We start from the raw sequence: 25,816 nt of genomic DNA on the forward strand, positions 1-25,816 counted from the left end.
TTCTTTTCTGATCCCCAGAGCATGGAGAATAAGAACGGGTGCGTGGGACTTGAAGTCCAGCAGGTATGCACAAGAACTGCTCCCAAAGGGCTGTGCACCCAGCATCCCCATCCCCTTGGGATAGGGTACTGCAAACTCCACACCTGGAAGGAGTAACCAAATACTTCTTGTGTAACCATTTGCACACTAGAGTGAATGGAGATGGATCCGCCAGTTGGCCTGCGGTATCTCCTCGGAGTGGGAGGTAGCTAAGGAGGTTTTGATTCATGGTACAAGAGGGGAAAGGAACATGCTAAAGCAGCAATTTCTGTTTTCACCTTCAAGGTTTTGCTTTGTCAGCATTTCCTTTCCAGACTCTGGGTTTTGAAGACTTTTGCGTAATGGGAGAAAGCACACCTCTTCTTTATTTTAAATGCGTGGACAGTTTCTACAGCATTAGAAACACCGAAACTTCTATTACTCATTCGAGGGGCCAGTCAGGATCTGGAGCCTTAGGTGGCACCTCCTGGGCTAAGCATGGGCTGCTGCAAAGGGACCCTGCACTTTCCCAGGATGCTGAGGGGGAGAAGGGCCCTAGGCAGGCCAATGGGCGGGATGCGGTACCGAGAGGGGTGGGGGGAGGGGGCCCAGAGGACAAACTTCTCCTATTGATAGGATGACCATGCGTCCTGGTTTGCCTTGTGTCTGTGACATTATTTTATTCTGAGGCTTTGACCTGTGGGGCCTCACGGACACCAGAGGGACTGCCCCTCCCAGGGCTAGCTAATCCCCCGAGACAGTAAACAACTCCAGCATGCCCTTCACATGCGAACCAACTAATGCAGAGCCCGCACCCCCAGCTACCTCCTCTAACGGGCTCTCGCACTCCTGGCCACCATTCCCCTGTCCTAATCACACCTGGGCCAGGTACCAGACAACTAGGGACAGCTCCTGTAGCCCAGAGCCCAGTGAAATTGTTCAAACCAGCTGATCCAAAGCCTGTTCGCCCTGCCTCACCCATTCCTTCCCATGGAAACCACAGTAAAGGTTCTTGCCCATGTTTTCCCTGCTCCCTCTGCCTCCTGACCAGCCCCGGTGTTCCCCTCCAGCCCCCGAGTGGCCCTGTAGGGTGTCACCGGACCCTCCTCTTGGGATCTGGATCTGGGAGGAACACACTATCTTTCTCATGGCAGTCACTTCCTAATCTGCTGGGCTTCAGACACCTGAGGAAAAAAACCCAATCCTTTAAAACACCTAGGATAAAACTGGTCTATATCTATTGTCCTAGTGAAATTATAAAATGCCCTTCTGTCTCCGAAGTATCCTGGCTGGGATGATAGGTCATTGGGTGTTGTGCTCATTAACCATCTAATCTAGGGTTTCCTCTGCCAGCAGCAGGGCTGGTGTCCTGAACTCTGACTGATACACAGCGAGTGCTCAGTGAAGGCTCATTGGCTGGCTGACGCTTCCCTCCGTGGAGGATCACCATATGTTTTCTGGTTGCTGTAACTCCCTACTTCCTGTCCACTCTCGTTATTGGGGAGCAAGGCCTACTATATTGTATCTGGAGGTGAACAAGAAAGACAAAATGGGCTGGCCAAGGAGCAGGGCTGAGAGAATCTGAGAAAAGAGAACCCTGGTCCCTAGAACTAGGAACCTAGTTCTAGGCTCTGTCTGTGAGGGGTGCATCTGTGACACCAATCAGCTCAAGAAGATGGCTAGATTATCATCACACTTTATAAATTTAGGGGATGATATAGTAAATCTCTCAATTCATAGAGGCTAGTGATCAACCCCAACCACATACAAACATATACACGATTTTGTTACAAACTCTGGATACCAAATCTGATCAATAAGAAGAGAGTTTAACAAACTGATAAAATGTCAAGTTATGGCTTTAGTGCTTCATGGTTCAATATTTAGGTGTCGGGGCTGCATGACCCATGAGATTAAATTTCAGACAAGTCAGGGGAGAGAATGAGTAATAAGTCATTCTATCTGAAATAATAACATCAGGTGTAATCCCACAGGGATGCAAAGGTGAAAAGAGGAAGTCACAAGCTCTGTGGCTTCAGACCTAACATTCAGAGCAGACACATTTAACACAGGCTAATGAAAATGCCGCCCAACATGCATCCCTGAGCATCCTTTTCCCAGTACCTAGGGCTGGCTGAGCTCATAACGGGCACTCCAAACCACTGGATGGACTGACCCAGTGACTACAGCACTCGGCGGCAAGGGTCATTGGAAAACCGGGCTTCTGGTCTCAGAATGTGAAAATCCAGTGGGGTGATAAGACGCAAGCAGTAATATGCCCCTTTACGAGAGCAGCTGGTGTTTAGGAGCGATACCAGGGAAGAATACATGAGTCTCTTGGAATAGGGCGCACGGAGGACTCTGGAAGGGTGGAGAAGACTCAATGGAAGTGACTATCCAAGCAGGTGCTTTCACAAGTGATGGGCAGAATTTGAATAAATAAAGAGGGGCATAATGGGGCCACGTTAGACAGAGGGAATGGCCTGACTACATACTAGGGGTGTGACAAATGTTATATAAACCATCATGGTGAACAGAGCAGGAAACGAAGGAAGACACCTGTTCAGGAGGGCTCCAGGTGTCATGTGCAAACCAGCGAGAGAGTCAGAGAAGCCTGCAGTGTTAGGGGACACAGACATTATTTTACAGGTGAAACACAGAAAGTTGTAGGCATACTGCAAACGGTCTTAAACAGGTAGTTTTTATTATAATAAGAGGTGCCATTTATTGAGAACCTACTGTGTGCCAAACACACCATATCTATCACCTTTAATCCTTGCAATAACCCCACACATGATATAATGCAAATGCTATCCGTCCTCTTGCAGATGAAGAAAATGAGCCTCAAGAGGTTGTATCACCTCCCCAAGGAGATATAGCTGGAAAGACAGACATAAATCTGTTTGCTTCCTAAGCCCCATGCTCCCACTGCAGTGTGGTCCTTCAGGAGCCAATGTGGAGCCACAGACAGATCTGGAGCATGGGGAGGGCTTTCGGTCTGAAGCCTGGAGCAGCATGGGGGCAGGCTCTCACTGACACTGGCTAGTCCCCCTGCACTAGAGTGGGGACACTTATCAAATTAAGGAGTGATGCATGGGAAGGAGATGTGGTATGGGGAAAGGATGTGCTACTGGCCCACGGTGTCCAGTCCCTGGCTGGGCAGCCCGGTGGAGAAATCCCCGCGGCAGCTGGAGGTGTGGGGACCCGAAGTGGGGGTCGAGAGACCTCAGTGCCCACTCGGCAGACAGATGCCTGAAGCTACAGAGGTGCTTTAGGAGCACATGTGAGACAAGACATCAAGGACACGGTGGTGGAAATGCCCACGTGTAATCATCATCAGGGTGGTGGAAATGCCCACGTGAGACAGGAGGAGAAAGCCTGGGGCAGGAGAAATCCCCCAGCACCTCAGGAACAAGGCAGAATGGTGACTGTGTGAAATGCTTTTTAGTTTCATGGCGAGAGGAGAAGAAGAGAGGAGAGAAGACTGCCTGACACTCAGCCAACTGTCTCCTGGGAGAGGTAACTCTGACTACCTGCTGACCACTGATTAGGGCCCAGATGTTTTAGAGCCTTGGAAAATTAGAAGTTAGCTCGTAGAAAATTGCTAAGGTATGATTTTTTTTTTTTTTTTTTTTGGTGGCAGAGGTTATTGCCTTCCCCGCCCCTACCCCCGGCCCCCAGGCATTAAGCAGTTCTGTGCATAACTAAGAAACCATATTGCAGAATCCTTTCCCAATAAATGATATGGCATTGCACTCCTCAAATGCTCATGGAAGCAGCCCTCTTGTCCTTTGGCTGGTTTTCCCCCTGAGTCTATGAATACGACTTCAGTGTGGGCTAACACAAAACCGTGTCTAGAAACTGTTTGGTGACAACTGTGAGGGGGTGGGTTTGCAGACTGCAGTGTGCAGGTGCAGAGGGAGGGCAAGCTGGCTACTCCAGCATCTTGGAGCCAGGAGGGCCAGGGTTTGAGGAAGAAACGGTGATAATGTTGCTCTTACATTAGGAAGGGTGCTCTCTGTGTCAGGGGCTTTATGGCCATCTTTGATTTAGCAACTGCAGCTTCCCTGAAAGGCGGGTTTGGTTATCGACTGTTTCTGCTGCAGAAACCACAGCTTCGAGAGACCACCGGACTTGCCCAAGGTCATGCAGACTATGAGCAGCAGAACCAGAATGGAAACCCTGAGCTCTCTGATTTCACATCATGCTCTCGCCACTACAATTTGTTTCTTCCGCTAGATGTCACATGCCACGAAGAGGACTAAGGGACCGAAGGCCATGACAAGGTCACGAGCAGCCAACAGGCGAGAGGGAGAAACCTTCGCTTCCCCCGCCAGCACCACGGAGCCCCTCACGCTCCCGCTTCCTTCACGACCGCTCGCAGGTTCTTCTGCTGTTTGCGGCCACTGCTACCTGCCTGGCTCTCACTTCCACGTGGCCTCTTGAGACCGTTCCAGAAAGGACACGAGTGAGACCCCAGCTGCCAAAGCCGATGCCTTCTCTTTGTCCTTATTATCTCTGAGTGTCCCCCTGCACCTTACACTTCTGGGCTTCCTTCCTCTTGGGCAGGACAGAGTCACCGAGAAGGCCCTCGGGGGGCCCACAGCGCCACATCAAAGTTACTCTTGCTGCTTCCTGGCTTCACCTGTTGGATCCACATGGAAGGAGGACAGCCAGAGACCCACATCACGGCTACAGCCCTAACTGACATTGGGGAACCAAGTAACACAGTCCGGGACCATCCTTCCAGTGGGCTACCAGGGCTCAAGTGACAGTTTGTGTTAGACCCTGGACTAACAATTCCCAGGGAAAAGGGCTGTTATCAAGCCCTTTCTAAGGACATGAGCACGTCTTGGCTTAGCATCCTTTAGGAGCATCTTTGATACTGCTGTTCAAATCCCTCTGGAATGACTGCAAGCAGTGGCCAGATGCCCACGGCTTCAGGACCACGGAGAGTTTTTTAAAAATACGATTCTCGGAGCACCTGGGTGGCTCAGTCGTTAAGCGTCTGCCTTTGGCTCAGGTCATGATCCCAGGGTCCTGGGATTGAGCCCCGCATCGGGCTCCCTGCTCGGCGGGGAGCCTGCTCCTCCCTCTCCCTCTCCCCCTGCTTGTGTTCCCTCTCTCGCTGTGTCTCTCTCTGTCAAATAAATAAATAAAATCTTTAAAAAAAAAATAGATTCTCGTGCTCACCCCCTGGAGATTTGAATTCAGTCGTTCTGGATTTGAATCTTTAAGAACAGTGTGGGGGGATCGTGAGGTGCAGGGCGGTTGGGGGACCATCTCCCTTGGTTGGTTGGATAAACTTTGTTATGACTTCAGTCTTGAGCCACAAAGCAGGGCCTTGTTATTGTGTTGCTAGCAGGTGACGGTTTTGTTTGATTCAGCATCATTGTGCGTACATGTGATTAGCTGTGTCTCATACAGGGCAGTGTAACAATTAGGTTAATGGCACAGATCTCTGTGCCTGCTTATTGCTCGCCCATCAAGAGAAAGGACGGTGTGTGTGTGCAGCGGGGGTGGGAGGGGATGGGACGAGTCTCTCTTCTTACATATTAGATGGCTAAAAACAGCAATTTCCTGCATTTTCCTATGTATCTTCAAAATTGCATTAGCCGGGTAAAACGTTGGCCTGATAGCCAATCTATGGCTCAAGAGGGAACCATGGTTTTTGTTTATAAGGTGGAAAAATTTTTTTTAAAAAGATTTTCTTTATTTATTTGAAAGAAAGAGAGAGAACACAAGCAGAGGGAGCAGGCAGGCAGAGGCAGAGGGAGAAGCAGGCTCCCCGCAGAGCAGGGAGCCCGATGGGGGCTCGATCTCAGGACCCGGGGATCATGACCTGAGCCAAAGGCAGACGCTCAACCGCCTGAGCCACCCAGGCGCCCCTATATGGTGAAAAACTTTAAGTGAACATTTAGAGGTGTCTGTATCAGACGTGGCTCAGACTGGGGCTTTGAAATATCATGCCTGAGTTAAGCCCCAGCTTCATTCTTTCCTTGCTGTGTACCTGGACAGGTGGCCAAACTCTGTCTCTGCTCATCTGTAAGTATGATGAATGTGGTATATATACTTCACAGGGTTAGTATGAGTCAGTAAGATAAACGGGCAAAGGATTTAGTACAAAGCCTGGTACACCTGAATGCTAACTTCCTGCTTCCTGTGATCATAATCATTATTATTTTGTCATCATTGTCATCATCATCCCCACCACCTTCATCATCATCATCACTACCTTCATCATCACCACCACCTTCATCATCATCATCACTACCTTCATCATCACCACCACCTTCATCATCATCATCTCTGGTTTATACAGATGGGAATATCAGATTATGCGAGTTTGTACAAACTAAAAAGACTGCTGAAAGTCTGGATTGGCCTTAACTCTCTTTTGAACGATACAGGTAAATCAAAGGGTCCTCAAGTGGTTTTAAAATTTGTGCCTAGGAGTTGCTGCTAATATATACCTAAGTTAGAAGAACAACTGGAAAGACTGTTCACATGCATGTTGTCTTTCCTGCTTTAGGAAACTTACTTGTGACATCTGTTTAGACAACACTTGGAAAAGTAAATCCTAATTCTAAAAGTCAAGTTCAAATCTATTTTCCAGAAAGGATGAGATTGCCATTAATCACTAAAAACATTGTTGGCTTAATTCAGATGTGAATATTTTCAGGCAAATGCCAGCTTTGAAATGTCACCTGTCTCATCGAAATTGAATGCCCAGATAATATCACTTGCCACGTAATTACTGACAACTCCCACCTCTGCAGAGGGTAGCCTTCCCGACTTCCCCAGAGTCCCCGCGAAGTCTAACAGGTGTTCTAGTTGAAGGCCATTTCTTGTGAGCTGTCCGCCCCCTGCTGGTGAGTCAGAACACTGCCTTACCTTTCAGGAATAAAGGTGACGACAAAATTTGTTTTGTTCTCACATTTTAAAAAGGATTACTGTGTCTTTTAGGGTAATATATACACGTTATTATTAATAATGTACAATTTCAAATTAGAAATAAATATATTAGAAGTCATTTCTATATAGATATAGATGCAGAATATATGTCTGTATTTAAGAACTCACTGGTGTACTAGGATGTAACAGAGTGTCCGGCTGAGGCATGTTATAGGCCACTAGGCTACACTCTTGCCACGGGTTCCAAACTTCCCAGGCCACACTTTCAAATGAAATTTAGAAGAAGATTTTTGATGATGACAATACCAGTGGCGATTTCTGCTAGGAGTGCTATGTGTAACACGCAGCTCTGTTGGATTAGATGTCCATAGTACGGCCCCGTGGGACCTTCAGGGCTTCACAGAGGGGAAGGAATGCAAAGAATGTCTATTAGCCTATTTTGAGATTGATGAAGAAATGGAACAACATAAATATTAAGAAGCAAGATTATTAATAGCTATCATATATTGGACATTTAAAAGTGCTTTGTGTTCAAGTATTATTACAAGTTGACAAATGGGGAATCATCTACACTTGATCAAGGAAGATAAGCTAGTTTGTATTTTTGATAATGAAGGTCTCTAGTTCACTGCTTGCTTAGCGAAGTAATTAACTAAAATTTCAACGTAGACAGGATTTTGAATATGGAAGCACCACTGATGCGAAGAGGAAGCCAGAGCAGTGCACACAGCCTGTCCTCCATGTCAACTGAGGCTATTCTGGGATGAAGCAGGCTATTATTTTTGCTGTAGCTGACACAGAAATCCATTCATTCCGTAAGCAAATGTCGGGCGCCTATGATGTGCCAGGCACTGTCCCAGGTCCTAGCGATGCATCAGCAAACAAAAGGGATGACAAACGGTCAAACAACAAACCAAACCATCCCTGCCTTGTGGCGCTTACATCGGCAGAAGAGTGCTGCTCAGACCTGCACGTATCAGCATCACCTGGATGGCTCCTTGAAACGCAAATCGCTGCGCGTCCTCCCAACAGCGCCAGCCCAGCTTCTGAATCAGGTCTGGGGTGGGGCCCGAGGACAAGCTGTGTCAAGGGGGTCTGCCTAGTCTCCCCAGCCTGATGTGATCCTACAGAGAGTGTGTACACTGGGATGGGGATGGATGAGGACAGAACTGCCTCATCCTGCTCACTGATTTGTCAGGCTCTGAGCTAGGCATTGTGCGTGCATCATTTCAATAAAGCCTCCTGATTTTTACAATATCACATTACAGGCGAGCAAAGCATAGCTTTGCAAGGTTACATGATTCACTTAATAATGACCACAACTAATGTATCGGTCAAGATTCTCCAGGGAGACTGAACCAACAGGATATATATATGCATGTGTAAAATATACAGATTCATTTTAAGGAACTGGCTCATGGGATTGTTTGAGCTGGCCAGTTCAGTATTTGTAGGGCAGGCTGGCAGAGTTCCTGTTAACAGTCTTCAGGCAGATTTGCTTCTTCTCTGGAAAACCTCCATCTTTGCTCTTAAGGCCCTCAACTGATTGGACGAGGCCCACCCACATTATGGGTATCTGCTTTACTTAAAGAAATAAACAAACACCCAGAAGTGTAGTGTTGGTGAAATCTAAAAATGCGTTCACAGCAACAACTAGACTAGTGTTTGCCAGACCAGTTGGGCTCCGCTGCCTAGCCCAGGGTTACAGAAAGTAACCGTTACGGCTTGCCGTGGCTGAAACTCATTTTCAAGACCAAATCTGTTTGACTTCAAAACCATTCTGCCTTGCCTTGGATTCCTCACAGAACAAGGCCGGGCAGACGAGAGATGCACAAGTGGATCTTGCTGAGAGAAACGAAATGAAAATTTGGAAAACAGCAGTGAGCAATTTAAATGTGCTATCCTTTTGTGCTTGCGTTGGGCAAGGGCTTCATTTGATTGGAGGTAATCAGATAGAGCAGATGAACCATTTTGCCCCACAAACGGTCAACGAGCCCTCCTGCAGATGACAATATATATCCCCCCCCCACATTGTTAATCTATCAACGAGTGAAGGATTTATAGCAGCCAGTAGTCAGCTCTTAGTTTTTCACATCTGCACTTCCCTCAGAAATGCCGCTCCTGTGAAAACAGTCCTTTGATTCTCCTGTCCCTGTGGTCCGTCCAAAGGGGCAAATGCTCCCCCCGCCACCCCCTCGTCATTTCCTTTTGGCCACAGGTTCTTGCAAAGTATCTTTTCCCTTAAGGATTTAGCGCCATCTGGTGAATGAGGGGGTGCTCTGCAGCCATGTCCCCTCTTCCTGCTGAAGAGGAAATGAGGCTTGCCAGGGAATGTTCTCCTTGGGAGGAGAAGAAACAGTCTCTGGTGTGGGGTGTGTATGTGGGGTATGTGTGTGAGGTTCTGTCTGTTACACAGGATATAGACTAGCAAATTAGGGTGAGGGGTCTACATCTGGCCCTTTTCTAGCAGGCTGGCCGGGATTCCTAACCCCCCTCTGGATCCAGAAGCCATAGAGGGGAGCCCGCCCTCCACCCCCTGTCAGGTGTTCCAGAGCCGGACCGCTGAGGATGAGGGGACTCTGGGAAGGTGTCTGGGAGGAGGGCTGAGCTCTGGCTGGAGCTGAGGTAAGAGAGCTCAGGTAGCCTGGCGGATTGTGTCCCCCAGTGTGAACACCAGGCTGGGGAGGCTTCTAGAGAGAGGGGAGAGGGCCCATGGGAGAGGCTGAGGCCCAGGAAGTGCTCAGCCGGGGCTCAGTGCGGGCTCTTCCTAGAGTGACGGGTCCAGAAAAAAAGGAAGCAGTCTGAAGGACAGGAAGGTCCCTGGAGAGACAGAGACCTGGTCTGTGTGCTAAGGGTCTGTCTCTGAGGTCCGGCCCGTGTGTCCGCGTGCGTGTGCATGTGTGTGTGTGTATGTGGGTGCATGCATGCCTTCCTTTGCCCTAGGGTGTTGTCTTTTCATTTTCTCTCTCTGTAATGCCTGACATTTTTAGCATTCAACCTTAAAAATACCCAAAGCCCAGGTTTTACCATTTTGTAGTACTTTACAACTTATAAAATGATTCACACACATTCTCATTTTATTATTTATAGCTCAGTAGATCTTACTGGCCCCATGCGGCAGGTGAGGAACAAGGCTGTTAGAATTTGAGTGACTTGCCTGGAAGTGGGGAAAATCAGAACCAGTTGTTGTGAGGACCAGCCCCGCTCCCCCAGAGCCCACCTCTCATGGGCTACAGAGGCCTTGGCGGGTCTGGGCACTCACTCGGCTCCTGTGTCCTGAGCCACGCACTGGGAGGCATCTGCACGGATGCATCACCGTCCCTGGCGTCCGTGCCCCCACCAGGCTGCGTCCAGACCCGAGGGCTTCAGGGAGGTGGTGACCAATAAAGCTGCTTTCCTTAAACCAACGAGTGATTCCGGAACTACACTCCTAAATAACCAGGACCTGCACCTCTGGGAGAATAAAGTACACCTGGCTCCCAGTTCTGGGGCAGCGCTTGTGCGGAACGCAGAAAATGGCTGAGAGATAACGGGGATGAGATACGAAGGCAAAACAGATCCAGGAATCCAGGCTCTCCTGAGTGTCCTTGTCTCATTCTCCTCCCCAGGGAGGCACCCCTCCCAGCCTCTGGCTGAACACCCGAGGAGGCTGGGGTAGGGACCATGGCTGAGGGGTAAGCGACTGGACACTACATCCTCGGCTCCAACCTAGGCGTCCCCTCCCAGGTGCTCTATGCATCCACCCCTTCACGCCCTGAACACCTGCTCTCAGACGTCCAAAGTGAGCTGTCTCTCCCTGCACACTCTGCTTTTGCTCCAGTGTTTCCTCCTCCAGGGAGGGCACCATCATCCACCCAAGTTAGAAATCTGAGCACCGACCTGAACTTCTGTTTCTCTCATCCTGTCTTCTAGCTCACTGACAAGGTCTGCAGACCAGACCTCCAACCGCACCTCTCGGTATTCCTGGCTGCCCTCACCAGTGCACCAGCCATCTCTCTAGTCTTGGATCTGGTGGTGGACCCTCTGCCACATCTGGCCTCACATCAGCTGCTGTGAATTTTGGTGCTGCTGATTCTTCACTGAGATGATACCTGGGCCTTTCCCTCGAAGAGCATTCGTGGATATGGGGACAGGCCACATCCAGTGACATGGATGCATGCTGAAGACCAGCCTCTGGCCCCCTGCCTTGAGGCAGACAACTCTCAAGAGCCACCTGACTTCCCAGCCCCACCCCATCTTCTGTTCAGCTCATGGGTGTCACCTCCTCCCGCTGCTCAATCCTGCCTCCTTTTCCTCCCACAGTGCTGCTCCTGACAGTGTTCCCCAAGACCCTCTTGTGTGCAAGTCTCAGAGGCTGTCTCCCTGGGAAACTGACCTATGACAGCTGGTAGCAGGAGTGGTCCTAGGACACAAACTCTAAAATGGGGGGTGCAGGTAGAGACCCACCAGCTCGTGGCCATAAAGGAGGCTGTTATTGGTGGCCGATGAGCACTGGCAGCCTTGAGGGGGTCCGGGGCTGCAGAGCGCTGTGCAGAAGGTCAGGCTGCCATGCGAGCATCCTGTCTCTGGCCATGCACCCATGGTATTCAAGCTGTCTGTGCTGGGAAAAGACCACATGGAGTCTATTGCAAGCCAGAAGAAAATCACAATGATGGTATCTAGGGCTCTGCAGCGGGGAGTTATGCACACCAGTTGGAATAAAGCTCCTGGTGTGCTCTGGAGCCCTGTGCGGCTGGAGCGTCTAAGCAGCAATGCTTTTGATAGCAAATGGTCACGTTCAGTAGTCGGGGCTTTAGTACGGCACACAACCCTTGGGCTTGGACCACTGGGGGTGACAGGGGTGCAAAAGCCTGGCCCCTGTGATGCAGAGCAACTCTGAAGGACCGTTCCTGCTCCAGAGCACTTTGTAGGACTGTTGTAGCTGCACCACCGTTCAACCCCCTCCGCCCAACCCTGCTCCCTTCGCTCTGCACAGTGCTCCCCCAGAGCACCCTCCAGTACATCTGCTCTCAAACCTCTGGTCGCAGGGTCTGCTTCCTGAAAACTATTACAGTTCCCTACTGTTTCTCCTACCGCAGCTAGTGATTTATCTTTCTTTCTTTTTTTTTTTTTTTTAAGATTTATTGATTTATTTTTAGAGGGAGAGAGAGGGGGAGAGCATGAGCGGGGGGCAGGACATAGGGAGAGGGAGAAAGAGAATCCCAAGCAGACTCCCTGCTGAGTGCGGAGCCCGATCCCACAACCCTGAGATCATGACCTTAGCAGAAACCAAGAGTCATATACTAGCCCCGCTAGCGATCTTTCAAAAACACCCATCTGACAATGTCGATCTTCTTCGAATCCTTCAATGCCTTCCCAGTGCCCTTAATTCCAACGTCCTTAACATGACTCATATAATCCTTTATTTGCTGCCCTCTACCTATTTCTCCAGCTCGGTCTACTGCCACCAACACCTTATGCCGTGATCATACTGAACTGCTCTCAATTCTCTGAACATGCCCTTCTCCTTCATCTCTAGAACTTTGCGTACTTCATCTCTGCCTAGAGCATCTTTAAGTCCTGTCCTTGTCTGGATAGCTCATCTTCTCAGTCTCAGGCTTCATTTCTTCCTGTGACCAATTCCTTGAATGTCTTAGAAAACTAGATGTCATAGCATCCTCAACTTCCCTGATTGTGCCTCTCAGCATATAGTATTTTGATTATTTGTTTATTTGTTTTTCTATGTCACTAGATTATAAACCTCGAGATCAAAGGCTGGGTCTGTCTTGTTTAATGTTATATCCAAAATACGTGTAGTCTTTTTTTTTTTTTATGGATCAGTTATTTAGTTAGGTTCTTTGTAAGAAATTTAGACTTAATGGTACAGAGTAGATGCTTTGTAAGTATTTACTGGATATCTCTTTTTTTCTTCTTTTTATTGATTATAAGAAATTAAGACTTAGTCAAAATCAGATTCAAAGTCATGTAACAAAAGGTTTAACACAGTGATTGGAGACAAAATTTTACCTATAGATACCTATAGATACCACCTCGGATCTGGTGGTGGACCCTCTGCCACATCTCGCCCCACATCAGCTGCTGGGAATTTTTTTTTTTTTTTAAAGATTTTATTTATTTATTTGAGAGGGAGAATGAGAGACAGAGAGCACGAGAGAGGAGAGGGTCAGAGGGAGAAGCAGACCCCCCGCTGAGCAGGGAGCCCGATGTGGGACTCGATCCCGGGACTCCAGGATCATGACCTGAGCCAAAGGCAGTCGCTTAACCAACTGAGCCACCCAGGCGCCCAGCTGCTGGGAATTTTGGTGCTGCTGGTTCTTCACTGAGACGTATTTAAATGAGATGTATTTAAATTTTTATGCAGTTAGCTCTCAACACTTAAAATAAAGATATTTAACATAAACACATGAATTTCAAGCTACTAAAAAATAAAATAAATCAGTTTGGAAGATCTGGTAACATGCTCCCCCATTTTTACTTAGCAAAATTGACTGGAGCTATGTCTTTCCAGGTTTGCTCAGACCCCCACAGGCTATGTACAATTGTGTTTGCAGGCAATTGTTTTAATGTGCTTTTCTGTTGCTGGAAAATTAGAAGAAAATGAAATGTATCTTCATCCTTATCAAAACATAGGAAACTCCATGAATCTGCTCATGGACACTACTTCGCTCATGGACACTAATCGTCTGGTCCCTGTCGGCATTTGAGTGCCATGGTGGTATAGTATTTCACTAGTCAACAATAACATACACATATCCCCTTTTCAAAATGCAGAGTGACACCACTTAGAAAGATGGATTGTCAACCCTGTGACCTTGGGTGGTCACTCTCTCTCCTTATACCTTGTCTATAATCCAAGTCTATGGCATAATGTTGTGAAGAGCTCAAAATGAGAAGGCGTATTTGAAAGTGCTTTGTAAACAAGTACTATACAAACATACATTATTATTTTTCTCCCAGGCAAAATGGAGGTTTATTCTTCTAATTTAGGAGGCAGACGGAGGGAACAGTGGGTTATTGTGGGCAAACTTATTTTCTCTTATGATTCAAAAGATGGCTAAGGCAAAAGTCAGCCCTGAAGTCACTGCCCATCCGTTTAAAATTTTTTAAACTATTTATTTTTTTATTATGTAAAACAAACTATAGTGAACATTTTAGAGTTACCATTTTTTTCTGCTTTCACCCAATTATGAAAGCAAGTAGCTAGATTTTTTGCCTTTGAAGAGACATGACTCTTTGAGCTTTTGCTATGAAAGATATTTTCCATCTGAAAATTTATCCACATCGTGGTTCTAATTTCAGTTTTACTGAGGTATGATAGACATATAAAATTGTAAGGTATTTAAAGTGTACAACATGACAATGTGATGTGTCATACACTGTGCAATCATTCCCTCCACTGAGTTAGTTCATCCACCACCCTCACATATTACTGTGTGTGTATGTGAGAACATTTCAGTTCTACTCTCTTAGTAAGTTTTAATTATACAACACAGTTATTCATTATAGTCACCAGGTTATACATGTGATCATTGGAACTTACTCATCTTACAGCTGAAAGTTTGTACCCTTCTATCAACCTCTCCCTATTTTTGCCATCCCCTACCCCCTGGCAACCACTTTTCTACTCCCTGTTTCTATGAGTTTGACTTTTTTTTTTTTTATTATTCCAAATATACGTGATACCATGCAGGATTCGTCTTTGTCTGGCTTATAATGCCTTCCAGTTTCATTCATGTTGTTGCAAATGACATAATTTCCTTCTTTTTAAAAGACTGAATAATATACCACATTTTCTTTAACCTTTCATCTGTTGACAGATACTTAGGTTGTTTCTGTACCTTGGGTATTGTGAATAATACTGCTATGAACATGGGAATGCAAATATCTCCTTGAGATGATTTTCTTTCCTTTGAATATATACTCAGAAGTGAAAATGCTGGATCATACAGTATTTCTAATTTTAATTGCTTGGGAACCCTCCATTCTGTTTTTCATAGTTCCTTTCTCCACACCCTTGCTAGCCTTTGTTATCTCTTGTCTTTTTGATACTTTGTGGTTTTGATTTGCATTTCCCTGATGTTTAATGATGTTGAACAGCTTTTCATGTACCTGTTGGCCATTTGTAAGTCTGGTTTTTGCATATAGATTTTATATCCTGCAACTTTACTGAAGTCGTTTATTAGTTCTAACAGGTTTTTGGTGCAATCTTTTGGGTTTTCTGTATATAATATCATGCCATCTGCAAATAGAGATGCTACTTCTTCCTTTCTTATTTGGATGACTTTTATTTATTTTTCTTGGTTAACTGCTCTGGATGGGACTTCCAGTACTATGTGGAATAAAAGTTATGGACATCCTTGTCATGTTCCTGATCTTAAGAGGAAAAACTTTCTTTTTCACCATTGAGTATGATGTTAGCTGTGAGCTTGTCATATATGGCCTTTATTATGTTGAGGTACATTCCCTCTATACATAATTCGTTGTGCATTTTTATCAGGAATGGATGCTAAGTTTTGTCAAATGCTTTTTCTGCATCTAATGAAATGTTCATATGATTTTTATCCTTCATTTTGTTAATGCATCATGTTGATTTTTAACATTTTGTTAATATATCATATTGACTGGTGGATGTTGAACCATACTTGCATTCCTGGAATAAACCCCACTTGATCATGGTGTATGATCCTTTTAATGTATTGTGGAATTGAATTTGCTAGTATTTTGTTGAGGATTTATGGATCTATGTTCATCATGGATATTGGCCAGTAATTTTCTTTTCTTGTAATGTCCCTGTCTGAATTTGGCATTAGGGTAATGCTGACCTCGTAAAATGAGTTTGGAAGTATTCCCTTTCTATTTTTTGGAAGTCTTTGAGAGGAATTGGTGGTAATTCTTTACATTTTTGCTGGAAGTCACCAGTGAAGCCATCTGATCCTGGACTTTTGTTTGTTGGGAGTTTTTTTTTTTTTTTTTAAGATTTTAATTATTTATTTGAGAGAGAGAGGGAGCAACCATGAGTCGGGGGCAGACACAGAGGGAGAGGGAGAATCAGACTTCCCAGTGAGCAGGGAGCCCGATGAAGGGCTTAATCCTAGGACCCTGAGATCATGATCTGAGCTAAAGGCAGATGCTTAACGGACCGAGCCATCCAGGAGCCCCTGTTGGGAGGTTTTCGATTACTGATTCAATCTTCTTACTGGTAATTGGTTGGTCCAGCTTTTCTATTTCTTCATGATTCAATCTTGGTAGGTTGTAGGTTTTTTCTCCACTTCTTCTGTGTTGTCCAAATTTGTTGGTGTATAATTGTTCATAGTAGTTTCAGGATCTTTTGTATTCCTGTGGTATCAGTTGTTTTGTCTCCTTTCATTTCTGATTTTATTTATTTGAGACTTTCTTTCTTGGTAAGTCTTAGTAAAGGTTTGCCAATTTAGTTTATCTTTAAAAAAAACCCAGCTTTTAGTTTTATTGTTGCTTACCATTATCTTTTTGGTCTCCATGTCATTTATTTCTGCTCTGATCTTTGTTATTTCCTTTCCTCTACTCACGTTGGGCTTAGTTTGTTCTTAATTTTGTAGCTCCTTGATGTGTCCAGTTACATTGTTTATTTGAGATTTTTGTTGTTGTTTCTTGATGTAGCATTTCATTTCAGTTTTGAAGAACTCCCTTTAACATTTTTTCTAAGGCCAGTCTAGTGGTCATGAACTTCATCAGCTTTTGTTATTCTGGAAAACTATCTCTCTTTCAATCCTAAAGGACAACTTTGCTGTGTAGAGAATTCTTGGTTGGCAGTTTTTTTCTTTCAGTACTTTGAATATATCACCTCACTCCCTTCTGGCTGGCAAAGTTTCTGCTGAAAAATCTGGTAACAGTCCTCTGGGAATTCTCTTGTACAAAACAAGTTGCGTTTCTCTTGCTGCTTTTAGGATTCTCTTCTTGTTTTTAACTTTTGACATTTCATAATGTGTCTTGATGTGGATCTCTTTAGATCTTATTTAGTACATTTTGAACTTCCTAGGTCTGGATATCTGTTTCTTTTACTAGGTTAGGGAAGTTTTCAGCCATTATTTCTTTGAATAAGCTTTCTGACTCTTTCTCTCTTCTTGCAGGATTCCAATAATCTGGATATTGGTCTCCTTGATAATGTCCCATAAGTCCTTCATGCTATCTTCATTTTTAAAATCCTTCTTTTCTTATTTTTAAAGATTTTATTTATTTATTTGACACAGACAGAGAGAAAGCTCATAAGCAGGGGGAGAGGCAGAGGGAGATGCGGGCTCCCCACTGAGCAGGGAGCCCCATGTGGGGCTTGATCCCAGGACCTTGAGATCATGTCCTGAGCCAAAGGCAGATGCTTAACCAACTGAGCCACCCAGGTGCCCCTAAAATTCTTTTTCTCTTTTTGCTGCCCTGGTTGGATGAGTTCCACTGGCCTGTTTTTGAACTCGTTGATCCTTTCTTCTACTTCATCTAGCCTGCTGTTGAACAAGCTCCTTCCAAGGAGATACTGGCAACTTGCTTCTTTTATTAGAATAGGCTGAAGGGAGGTGGGAAAGGTATCTGCTGGTTTCCCTTGTCTCTGGGCAAGATTGCAGCTAGCCCTCAGATGCCTGTTAAATTGGAAGCCTTGTTCTAAGGTGGCAGCTTTTAAAGTATTTCAATAAACCCCTTTCAGGGAAAGATGGGAGACAGTGTTTTTTGCCTGGTTCCTCTATGCTGAGCCCTGGGTGGGGATAGCCAGTTAAGAATTGCTTCTTTGTTTGCTACAGTTCCATGGGACTCATGAATGGAAGCGTCTTTGACTATCAGGGCCAGGGATCAGAGACCCGTCCCTTGGGTAAGAGCCATAGAAGTTGGGGTGCAGACTTGTGCACAAGCTCCTTCCAGGAGGACACTGGCAACTTGTGGTGGATTAGAGGGAGAAGGTGAGAGAGGCATCCTCGCGTTTCCTTGGTCTTTGGGGAGGATCACAGCCAACCCCTAGTGCCTGCTAAATTAGAAGTCTGGCCTGGAGGCAGCAGCTTTCAAAGTATGCAGGTAAACCTCCTTCATGGAAAGACTGGAAGATGGGAGGTTTTGCCTGCTCCCTCTGTGCTAAGTCCTGTGGGGATAGATGTGGTGATTGCGGTGTGCCCCGTAGGAATTGCTTCTGTGTTTGCTATAGTCCTGTGGGTCTCATAGTCATAAGCTTTATTGGTTTTCAGAGCTAGGTGTTTGGCACCCAGTCTTTACAGTTGGGGTGCTAGATGTAGGGTCCAAAGCCTTCGCCCTTCTGGGAGAAGCTGTGAGTTGGGGGTTCCATCCTGATTGTATGGCACAGTGCCAGGAGTAGGGTTTATGGCAAGAGTGTGTCTCAGCCTTTCCTACCCATTTTGATGTAGGTATTTTCTTATTCATCTGATATGTAGGAGTCATTCAGCTAGTTTTTGGATCTCTATCAGGGGGCACTGCCCCCTGTGTAGCTGTAGGTTTGGTGCATCTGTGAGGGCAGGGAGCTCAGGAACCTCCTATGTCACCATCTTGGATGACTCCTCTCCACCACTCTTGTAGAATGCTTTCCCGGCTTCATGGTGAGAAGGGAGGTTTGGGGATGAAGGAAAGAGTTGTCATTCTTTCAAACAGCACTTAATGAGTACCTACTATATCCTAGGCATCCTGGGCACTAGAGGTTATAAGGACAAAATAGGTACAAACCTTGCACCAACAAAGCTCTGAATTTTAGTGAAGAGACAGGAAAACAATACTTCAGTGTGATGAATGTATAACAGAAGCATTTACAGTTGTCTGAGAGCTTCAAGGAGGTAGTGGGGTGGGCAGATGGTTTCATGCAAGTGACATATGATCTGGGTCTTGAAGGTTGAGTAGGAGCTTGGCAGGCAGGGATGGGTACGCTCCCTTTAGACACTATAGATTTGTTACTCAGTGAGAGCAGTCACTGTTCCCAAACTACTTTGATCAGCTACTGCCACTGAAAATGATTTCCTCTGTGGCTTTGGATAATGCCATTAAAAATCCAGAAGTCTCAGTTTTCCTTCCAGTTGAATAGGGAGAATAACATCTACTCCTTGGAACCACTGGGAAAATTAATCAATTTATGTGGTTTGCAAGATCAAGTGTTTACTTATTAGAAAGCCTCCAGAGGGGATATATGGAAGGAGACAGAACATGGGGAGGAGAACAAGCAGGCAAGAACAAGGGGAAGCAAATAGGACTGGATTCTCATTAGCCTATGATGGATTGATCTTCTGTCACCTATTTCCCAAACTCCCAGCAGTTTCAACCTAAAGCTTGCTCAATATTTTAAAATCAATTTAAAACCAATTTTTGAGTTTGCTTTTTTTAAAGAAAAATATTGCATTAATCAAAAAATGCATTAAGTTTAGGGTCAAGCAGCCTAACTGATGAAAAAAAGCCTGACTGGGCCCCAGGAGACATGGGCTTGCTTGGCTGGATAATGTAATATTAAAGACTAGAAACCACTCAGCTTTCAAGGGAGAACAGTGGAGAGCAGGCACAAATACTGAAAAGGAGAAACCTTACAGGTGAATTGAATTGAAAGGAAATGTGAAGAGGGTTAATGAGGGTACTTTGTTAGTACAAACAAAATCCAGACACGAGGCTGCATCCAAAGCCTTCAGTTCCAAGAGGGGGCCTGCAATTAGATTTTATTGTCAGATGTGTAGAGAGTCCTCCTTTCAAAGATTTTGTATCAGTGGAATTGCAGAGGTCATCTGCTTTTTGAGAGAAATAGAGGGAACAGACAACAAATTGGTCCTACTAAAATAAAAGTCCTTTCTCTTACTGAATGGAATTGGTCTTTTAGTTTGATGAAATAGGATAGGACTTTCCATGTCCAAGAGTAGCTATGATTGAAATCAGGAGGCTTTGGAGACTTGGTAAATCAGATCATAGAGAATTCACTGGTTATTCTGTATTCTTTACCCTCCTCTGGCCTGCACCTGGAAGGCTGACTCCCCCAGGCTGTGTTGCTAGGACCCCTCGAGGTTGGCTTTTGGTTGGATGTGGAGACATCAGCAAGAGATCGGAGGGTGGGAGAGGGAAGTGGAGATGTCCATCTTCATTCCCTTCCTGCTTGGGGCCCACTTCTGGCAATGTTGGACCCTCTGTGGTTATACTGGCTGTCAAGAGGCCCCACTTCCATGGCTCCAGCCCCCAGGGTTATTCCCTGTGTGACACCATTTCCTTCTTTTGTCCCTTCAGGCCTCGGGCGGTCATGGCTCCCCACTGATGGTGCCCTTGGAGGCCCTCCATGTTGTTTGGGTTCTTGCGACTCTTCCCCACCGCTGTAGGTCATCCGTGACCTTTTAGTTAAAATCTCTTCATGTGCACATTTGAGTTGGATTCTTTTTCCTGTAGGACCCTAATAAATCAGAGATGTAGGGGAAAAGGGCAGCAAAACCCTTCTCAGGCAACAGTGGATAGACAGACTCTTCCAGCTCGGTTGGTCAATTTGTTTTGTTTCATACCCATAAGAGGGGTATGAGGTTGGTCCAGCAGCTTGAGCAAGGAAGGAAGGACCCTCGTTTCAGGGAGGTCTTATGGAGGGCCACCTCTTCCTGAATTCTTTCTGGGATAACTGTCCTGAATTAACTATTCTTTTTCTGAATTCCTATCATACTGATTGTGCAGCCCTTGTGGCATCTAATAAAGTAGCATAAAGTCTGTGAGAGCAGGTACTTTATCCCCAGAGCCTAGAACAAAGCCTAATGGATTATAGGTGTTTAACACATATTTGATGCATGAATGAAATAATGTCTTTTTCTTTATAGATGTAACGATCGCTCAACAAACATCTATTAAATATCTGTGCACCAGATAAGATATTTGCCTCTGTATCTTTGTCCATGCAGTATTTTCTGCTGGGATGTTCTTTATCATCCTTAACCCACTGTCCTTTTGACAAACTCTGATCTACCTTCCATGACTTTTCTGGGGAAGCATTATACAAAGCTATAGATTTCCTAAACTTCGTTTTAGCATATCAATATTGTTATATATTTTCCTTTAAGTCTCCCCTATGACTCCTTTATGTGACTCTGAGGAAAAATATATTTATCTGCAGGGGCGCTTGGGTGATGCAGTGGGTTAAATGTTTGACTCCTGATTTGGCTCAGGTCACGATGTCATGGTCATCGGATCGAACCCTGTGTCAGGCTCTGTGCTCAGTGAGGAGTCTGCTTGAGATTCTCTCTCTTCCTCTGCCCCTGGCCCTGCTCACTCTTTCCCTAAAATAAATAAATAAATCTTAAAAAAAAAATACTTACCTGCAGTTTTCCAGCAGAATGTCTGGTGGATACAAATACCTGATTTCATGTTTGCTAATTGGTAGTCTTTGCAGACACAGGCCCCTGGGTCCTGGTCATCTATGCTTAAGGCCAGCTCTAACTTTCTTTCTCCCACTTTCCTGAGTTGAACATTAAGGTTTGAATGGCTTTAAAAAATTCTGGGGGGTTACCTCAATCTTTAACACCATGGTTGGTTAGTTCTTCTTGAATGGAAGCCTTTGTCCATGTTTGTGGTCATAAGAGCATATGGATGTAAGTTGCTAGACCAACTCCATTTCTTGGTGTCTTGGTCTAGTCTAGCTCTTCTGGGCTACAGGGGTGCTGAGGCGGGGGTGTCTCAGGGATAAGCTTCCTGACATCAGTATGCAGTGAGCTCATATTTGAACGCCCCTGGGCTAAAATAAAATCACCAGAAAGAGTATTTGCTGCCTCTGTTGCAGAAATGGCAATTCAGACCTGTCTCCCAATATGCTCCTGGCCAACATTTTAGAAGCTGATGAGAAGACCTGAATTCACTAGTTATGTTTATGTGGTTGTGTTAACATTAGTAAATAAGCCCACAGAATACCTTACAAAGATATACTTCTTTACGCTCTTCTTTCAGAACATTTAGATATTTTAAATTCTGTACTGTAAAATTAAAATGTTCTGAAATTTCTATGTCTATTTATGAGGTTCCTGTCAATAAAGTAACTAAAAGATTTATCTGGTAGATTTGATGTTTAAAACCTTGTTAACATCTCTATCAGTAGAAAAATAGTGAGCAAATTCATCAACTGTGCTGAAATTTTTATTCCTTTCCTCTAAGGTTTGGCTGATCATAATTAATAAATAAAAGAAAATGTATTTGCATTTCCCTAAGCTTGATATAGTACATTGGAGATTAAGGCTCAGTAAACACGTTCTTTACCTAATCAAGACTGAAATACAATTTAGCATACTTCATGATACTGCTTAGAAACAGTAATATCCTTGCATCATATAATACTTCTACGCACATCATTCCTGGAGATAGCTTCACCACTGATTTTAAACAAGGCACTTCTGAAAAAACTATAAATGTGGGGTTAATATTGATCGCTCTGATTCAGAAATTGTTAAGTTGTTTTCTCTCTCCTCTAAAGACTCCTCTGATCATGCTATGTTCCTTTCCCCTATTCCATATACCCCTGGGGCATATCCCAATGGCCATCTACAGCCCTACCCTGAGGAGGTGGGTGGTTCTGGGAGGATCGTGAGGGTGGGATAGCCAGAGTCCCATTCCCCGTGGCTATGGGCTACTAGTCTGGTTTTGGTTTTTTTGTTTTGTTTTGTTTTTTAGATTGGAACCCTCTTGACCTTCAGGAAAAAGCTTCTGTCTCTCACCCATATCCCGAGCCCTGTTTTGTGGAAGGAAGAGGGCACTCTACCTGAGTAACTGCTCCTGAGGCTTCCAATAGGGTGCCGCATTCACCTTCATGGTACGCTTCCTTACAGTCCCGGCAGAAGACGAACTGCGGAAGAACACACACGTGTTAGGGATGGGCTTGTTGGCTGCATTTGGACCTAGCATGCTTTTCCTTTTCCACGCTCGCTACAGTCGTTCCTCTGACTTGTGTGATGGGTTCTGTGCCAAATTACTTTTTGCAAAGAAAAATAAAGTTATATTTTGATGGTATTGTTCCCTCTTTACTAAATAATGTTCCAAGCCCTATAGCAGGGTTTCAAAGATGCACGAGTCTTATTTCCTATCTTTATGATGTTTCCAGTCTGGCAGAAGAGAAAATAATGTAAACAAATACCTGTCGTTGAGTGGTACTGGTGTTAGGATATGAGGAAATCAACTTTATTCAAGAATTTCCTATCCAAATTCTTAATCGCAGGAATCAAACTGAGGGTTGTTGGAGTGGGGGGTGGGGTGGGAGGGATGGGGTGACTGGGTGATAGACACTGGGGAGGATATGTGCTCTGGTAAGTGCTGTGAATTGTGCAAGACTGTTGAATCTCAGATCTGTAACTCTGAAACAAATAATGCAATATATGTTAAGAGAAAAAAAAGAAGAAGATAGAAGGAGGGGAAGAATGAAGGGGGGGAAATCGGAGGGGGAGACAAACCATGAGAGACGATAGACTCTGAAAAACAAACTGAGGGTTCTAGAGGGGAGGGGCGTGGGAGGATGGGTTAGCCTGGTGGTGGGTATTGAGGAGGGCACATTCTGCATGGAGCACTGGGTGTTGTGCACAAACAATGAGTCATGGAACACTACATCTAAAACTAATGATGTAATGTATGGGGATTAACATAAGAATAAAAAAAAAGTGTAAAGTAAAAAAAAAAAAAAAAGAATTTCATATCCAAGATCTGTTTACATACACAGAGGATTTATAAGTTCATGTTAGTAGACTTAGTTTTGCATTGAAAGCCTATTACGGAAAGAAGAAATAAATTGTGTCCCCTGCGAATTCATATGTGAAATTTGACCCCCAGTACCTCAGGACGTGATTGCATTTGGAAATAGGGTCTTTGAAGAGGTAAGTATGGTAAAATGAAGTCATGAGAGTCAGCCCCAATCCTGCGTGACTGGTGTCTTTATGAAGAGGAGATTAGGACACAGACACACGTGGACTGAGAGATGACCATGGGGGGACACAGCAAGAAGGCGGCCATCTGCAAGTCAGAAGAGAGGCTTCAGTGGACCCAACCCTGCTGACACCTTGTTCCTGGGCTTTTAGCTTGTTGGAGTGTGAGAAAATAACTGTTGTTGTGGAGCCCCCCAGTCCGTGGTCCTTTGTTATGGCAGGCACGGGTAGCTGATACGCGGCCTGGAGCGGATCTGCTCACCTGGGCATGGTGCCCCTTTCATCATGCACACACCACAGAATGGGAGAGACCTGGGGAGCAACTCACTGCTCTCCACCCTCCACCTTCAGGGAAGGAAGCCACAAAGTGAGTGCTGGAAAAAGAAGCTGTCCTCCCACCGTCGGGAATCTGGAGGCCCCTCTCGAATGACCCCATGGCCACCAGACATGCTCCAGAGTGTGGCTAAGGGTGTGGGCCCTGCAGTCGGACACATGGGATTGAAGTCATCAATCCGTCACCTGCCCACCGACACCCCTTGGGAAGCCTGTGCCTCAGCTCTGTGCCCTTTGAGAAGCCGGGGTAACAACAGTAACCATCTCGTCGGATCCGTGTACACGGCGGGTGAGCTAGTCCACGTCCGCTGACACACGACACGTTCTGAACATCAAGCAGATAACAGCCAGGGACTGTTTCCTCCCCTCCCCTCCTGTTTCCCAGCTGAGGAAGGAGTTGCTTTACCAGAAAACAGGCTCCCTACCAGGAACATTCTCTAACTCCCTGGGGAGAAACAGGTCTCACAGTAGAAACTGTATTCGGAGAAGATGCTCTGGCAGAGGAGAGCATGATCAGGGAGTACGGAGTGTGGGCAGTGGGTGGTTTTCTAACATTGGCCCAGAACGAGCTGGTACTCTTCCCATGGAGAGGCAGGTTCAGGTCTCTTCTGCTTAAATATGCATGCGTTCGCTACTTGGCCAATAGCCCGCGGCGGAGGTGATGGCATGCTGCGTTCTGGGCCCAGGCCTGAGGAAACGGGCAGCCTCCGTGCTGCCAGTGTTCCCGAGAGGCTGGTGTGCAGAGGAACCCAAGCTGCGGGCCGGCAGGCAGCCGGCACCAACCTGCCCGCCGGGCGTCTGAGCCGTATTTCCAGGGGCTCTTCCAGCCCCTGGATGAGTTGCCCCAGCTGATCCCAGGTGGAACAGAGACAAGCTGTCTTTATAGGACCCTGCCCCAATTACGGCCTTGTCGGAAAAAAAAAAAGAGAACAAGGCAAAACAGGAACAAGACTGTTGTTGTTTTAAATCACTAAGTTTTGGGGTGTTTTTTACACAGCCATCGATAATGGATAGAGTAATGGCAGTGAGAATCCGGAAGACTCAGAAAAGTTGCAGAGGCTTGAAGTTCTCAAATGAATATTCTATAGCACAAGCCAGTTTTGCTTCAGGTAAGACTGGTTTGAACTGATAAACAAACCCCCAGACAAACAGGGTACAGAAAAGTCCAGCTTTATCCCCCAATACATCACCACCCTTCCTTGCCTCCAAAAGAACAGCCCGTCCGAGGCCGTTTTCCTTCATGCTGTCTTCACCGCAGAAACAGAACTCCCTCCTTCCCTGTGTCCAGTTTCTTGTTTCAACAGCTCATCTGAAAACTGTCTTAATCGCTGAGCATATTAAACAAGAAAGGCAAGGATTTGATAAGGAAAAGGCCTCTACAGATAAGAGGCAGTCTACCTTCTAGCCATTATTTTTAGAGTGTTGTAGTCTTATTTCTTCTCACAGCACAGAGACTGGTCCCCATTTTATGGGATATAAACTTTATTTAAAGATTCAGGTTGGTGGGAGATGGGCGTGTCAGGTTGTCTTTACACAATCTGCCAACACCACCAGGCTTTAATTTCTGGCATTTTTTATTTTCCCTGAGCTGAAACCTAATCCAGTGAACAGAGGATGAAGTGGATCTTAGGGCTTCCTCTTAAGATGAAAAACAGTTTTTTTTTTTTTAATTAATGTGTCCACTCATC

General features: G+C 45.6%; 1 protein-coding gene across 3 annotated transcripts in view; it reads right to left on the reverse strand.

Moving 5' to 3' along the window:
* The window catches only part of LOC118001946 (E3 ubiquitin-protein ligase parkin-like), a 1,266,913-nt gene that overhangs the window by 22,224 nt on the left and 1,218,873 nt on the right, over positions 1-25,816 (reverse strand). For all 3 annotated transcript variants that reach the window (XM_034992136.1, XM_034992135.1, XM_034992134.1), the window contains exon 10: positions 22,646-22,729. In XM_034992136.1, coding sequence (XP_034848027.1) covers positions 22,646-22,729 — 84 coding nt within the window. The remainder of the gene's footprint in view (positions 1-22,645; positions 22,730-25,816) is intronic.

This window comes from Mirounga leonina, unplaced genomic scaffold, assembly GCF_011800145.1.
Source record: "Mirounga leonina isolate KUSES-001 unplaced genomic scaffold, KU_Mleo_1.0 Mir_55, whole genome shotgun sequence".
Classification (NCBI taxonomy): Eukaryota; Metazoa; Chordata; class Mammalia; order Carnivora; family Phocidae; genus Mirounga; species Mirounga leonina.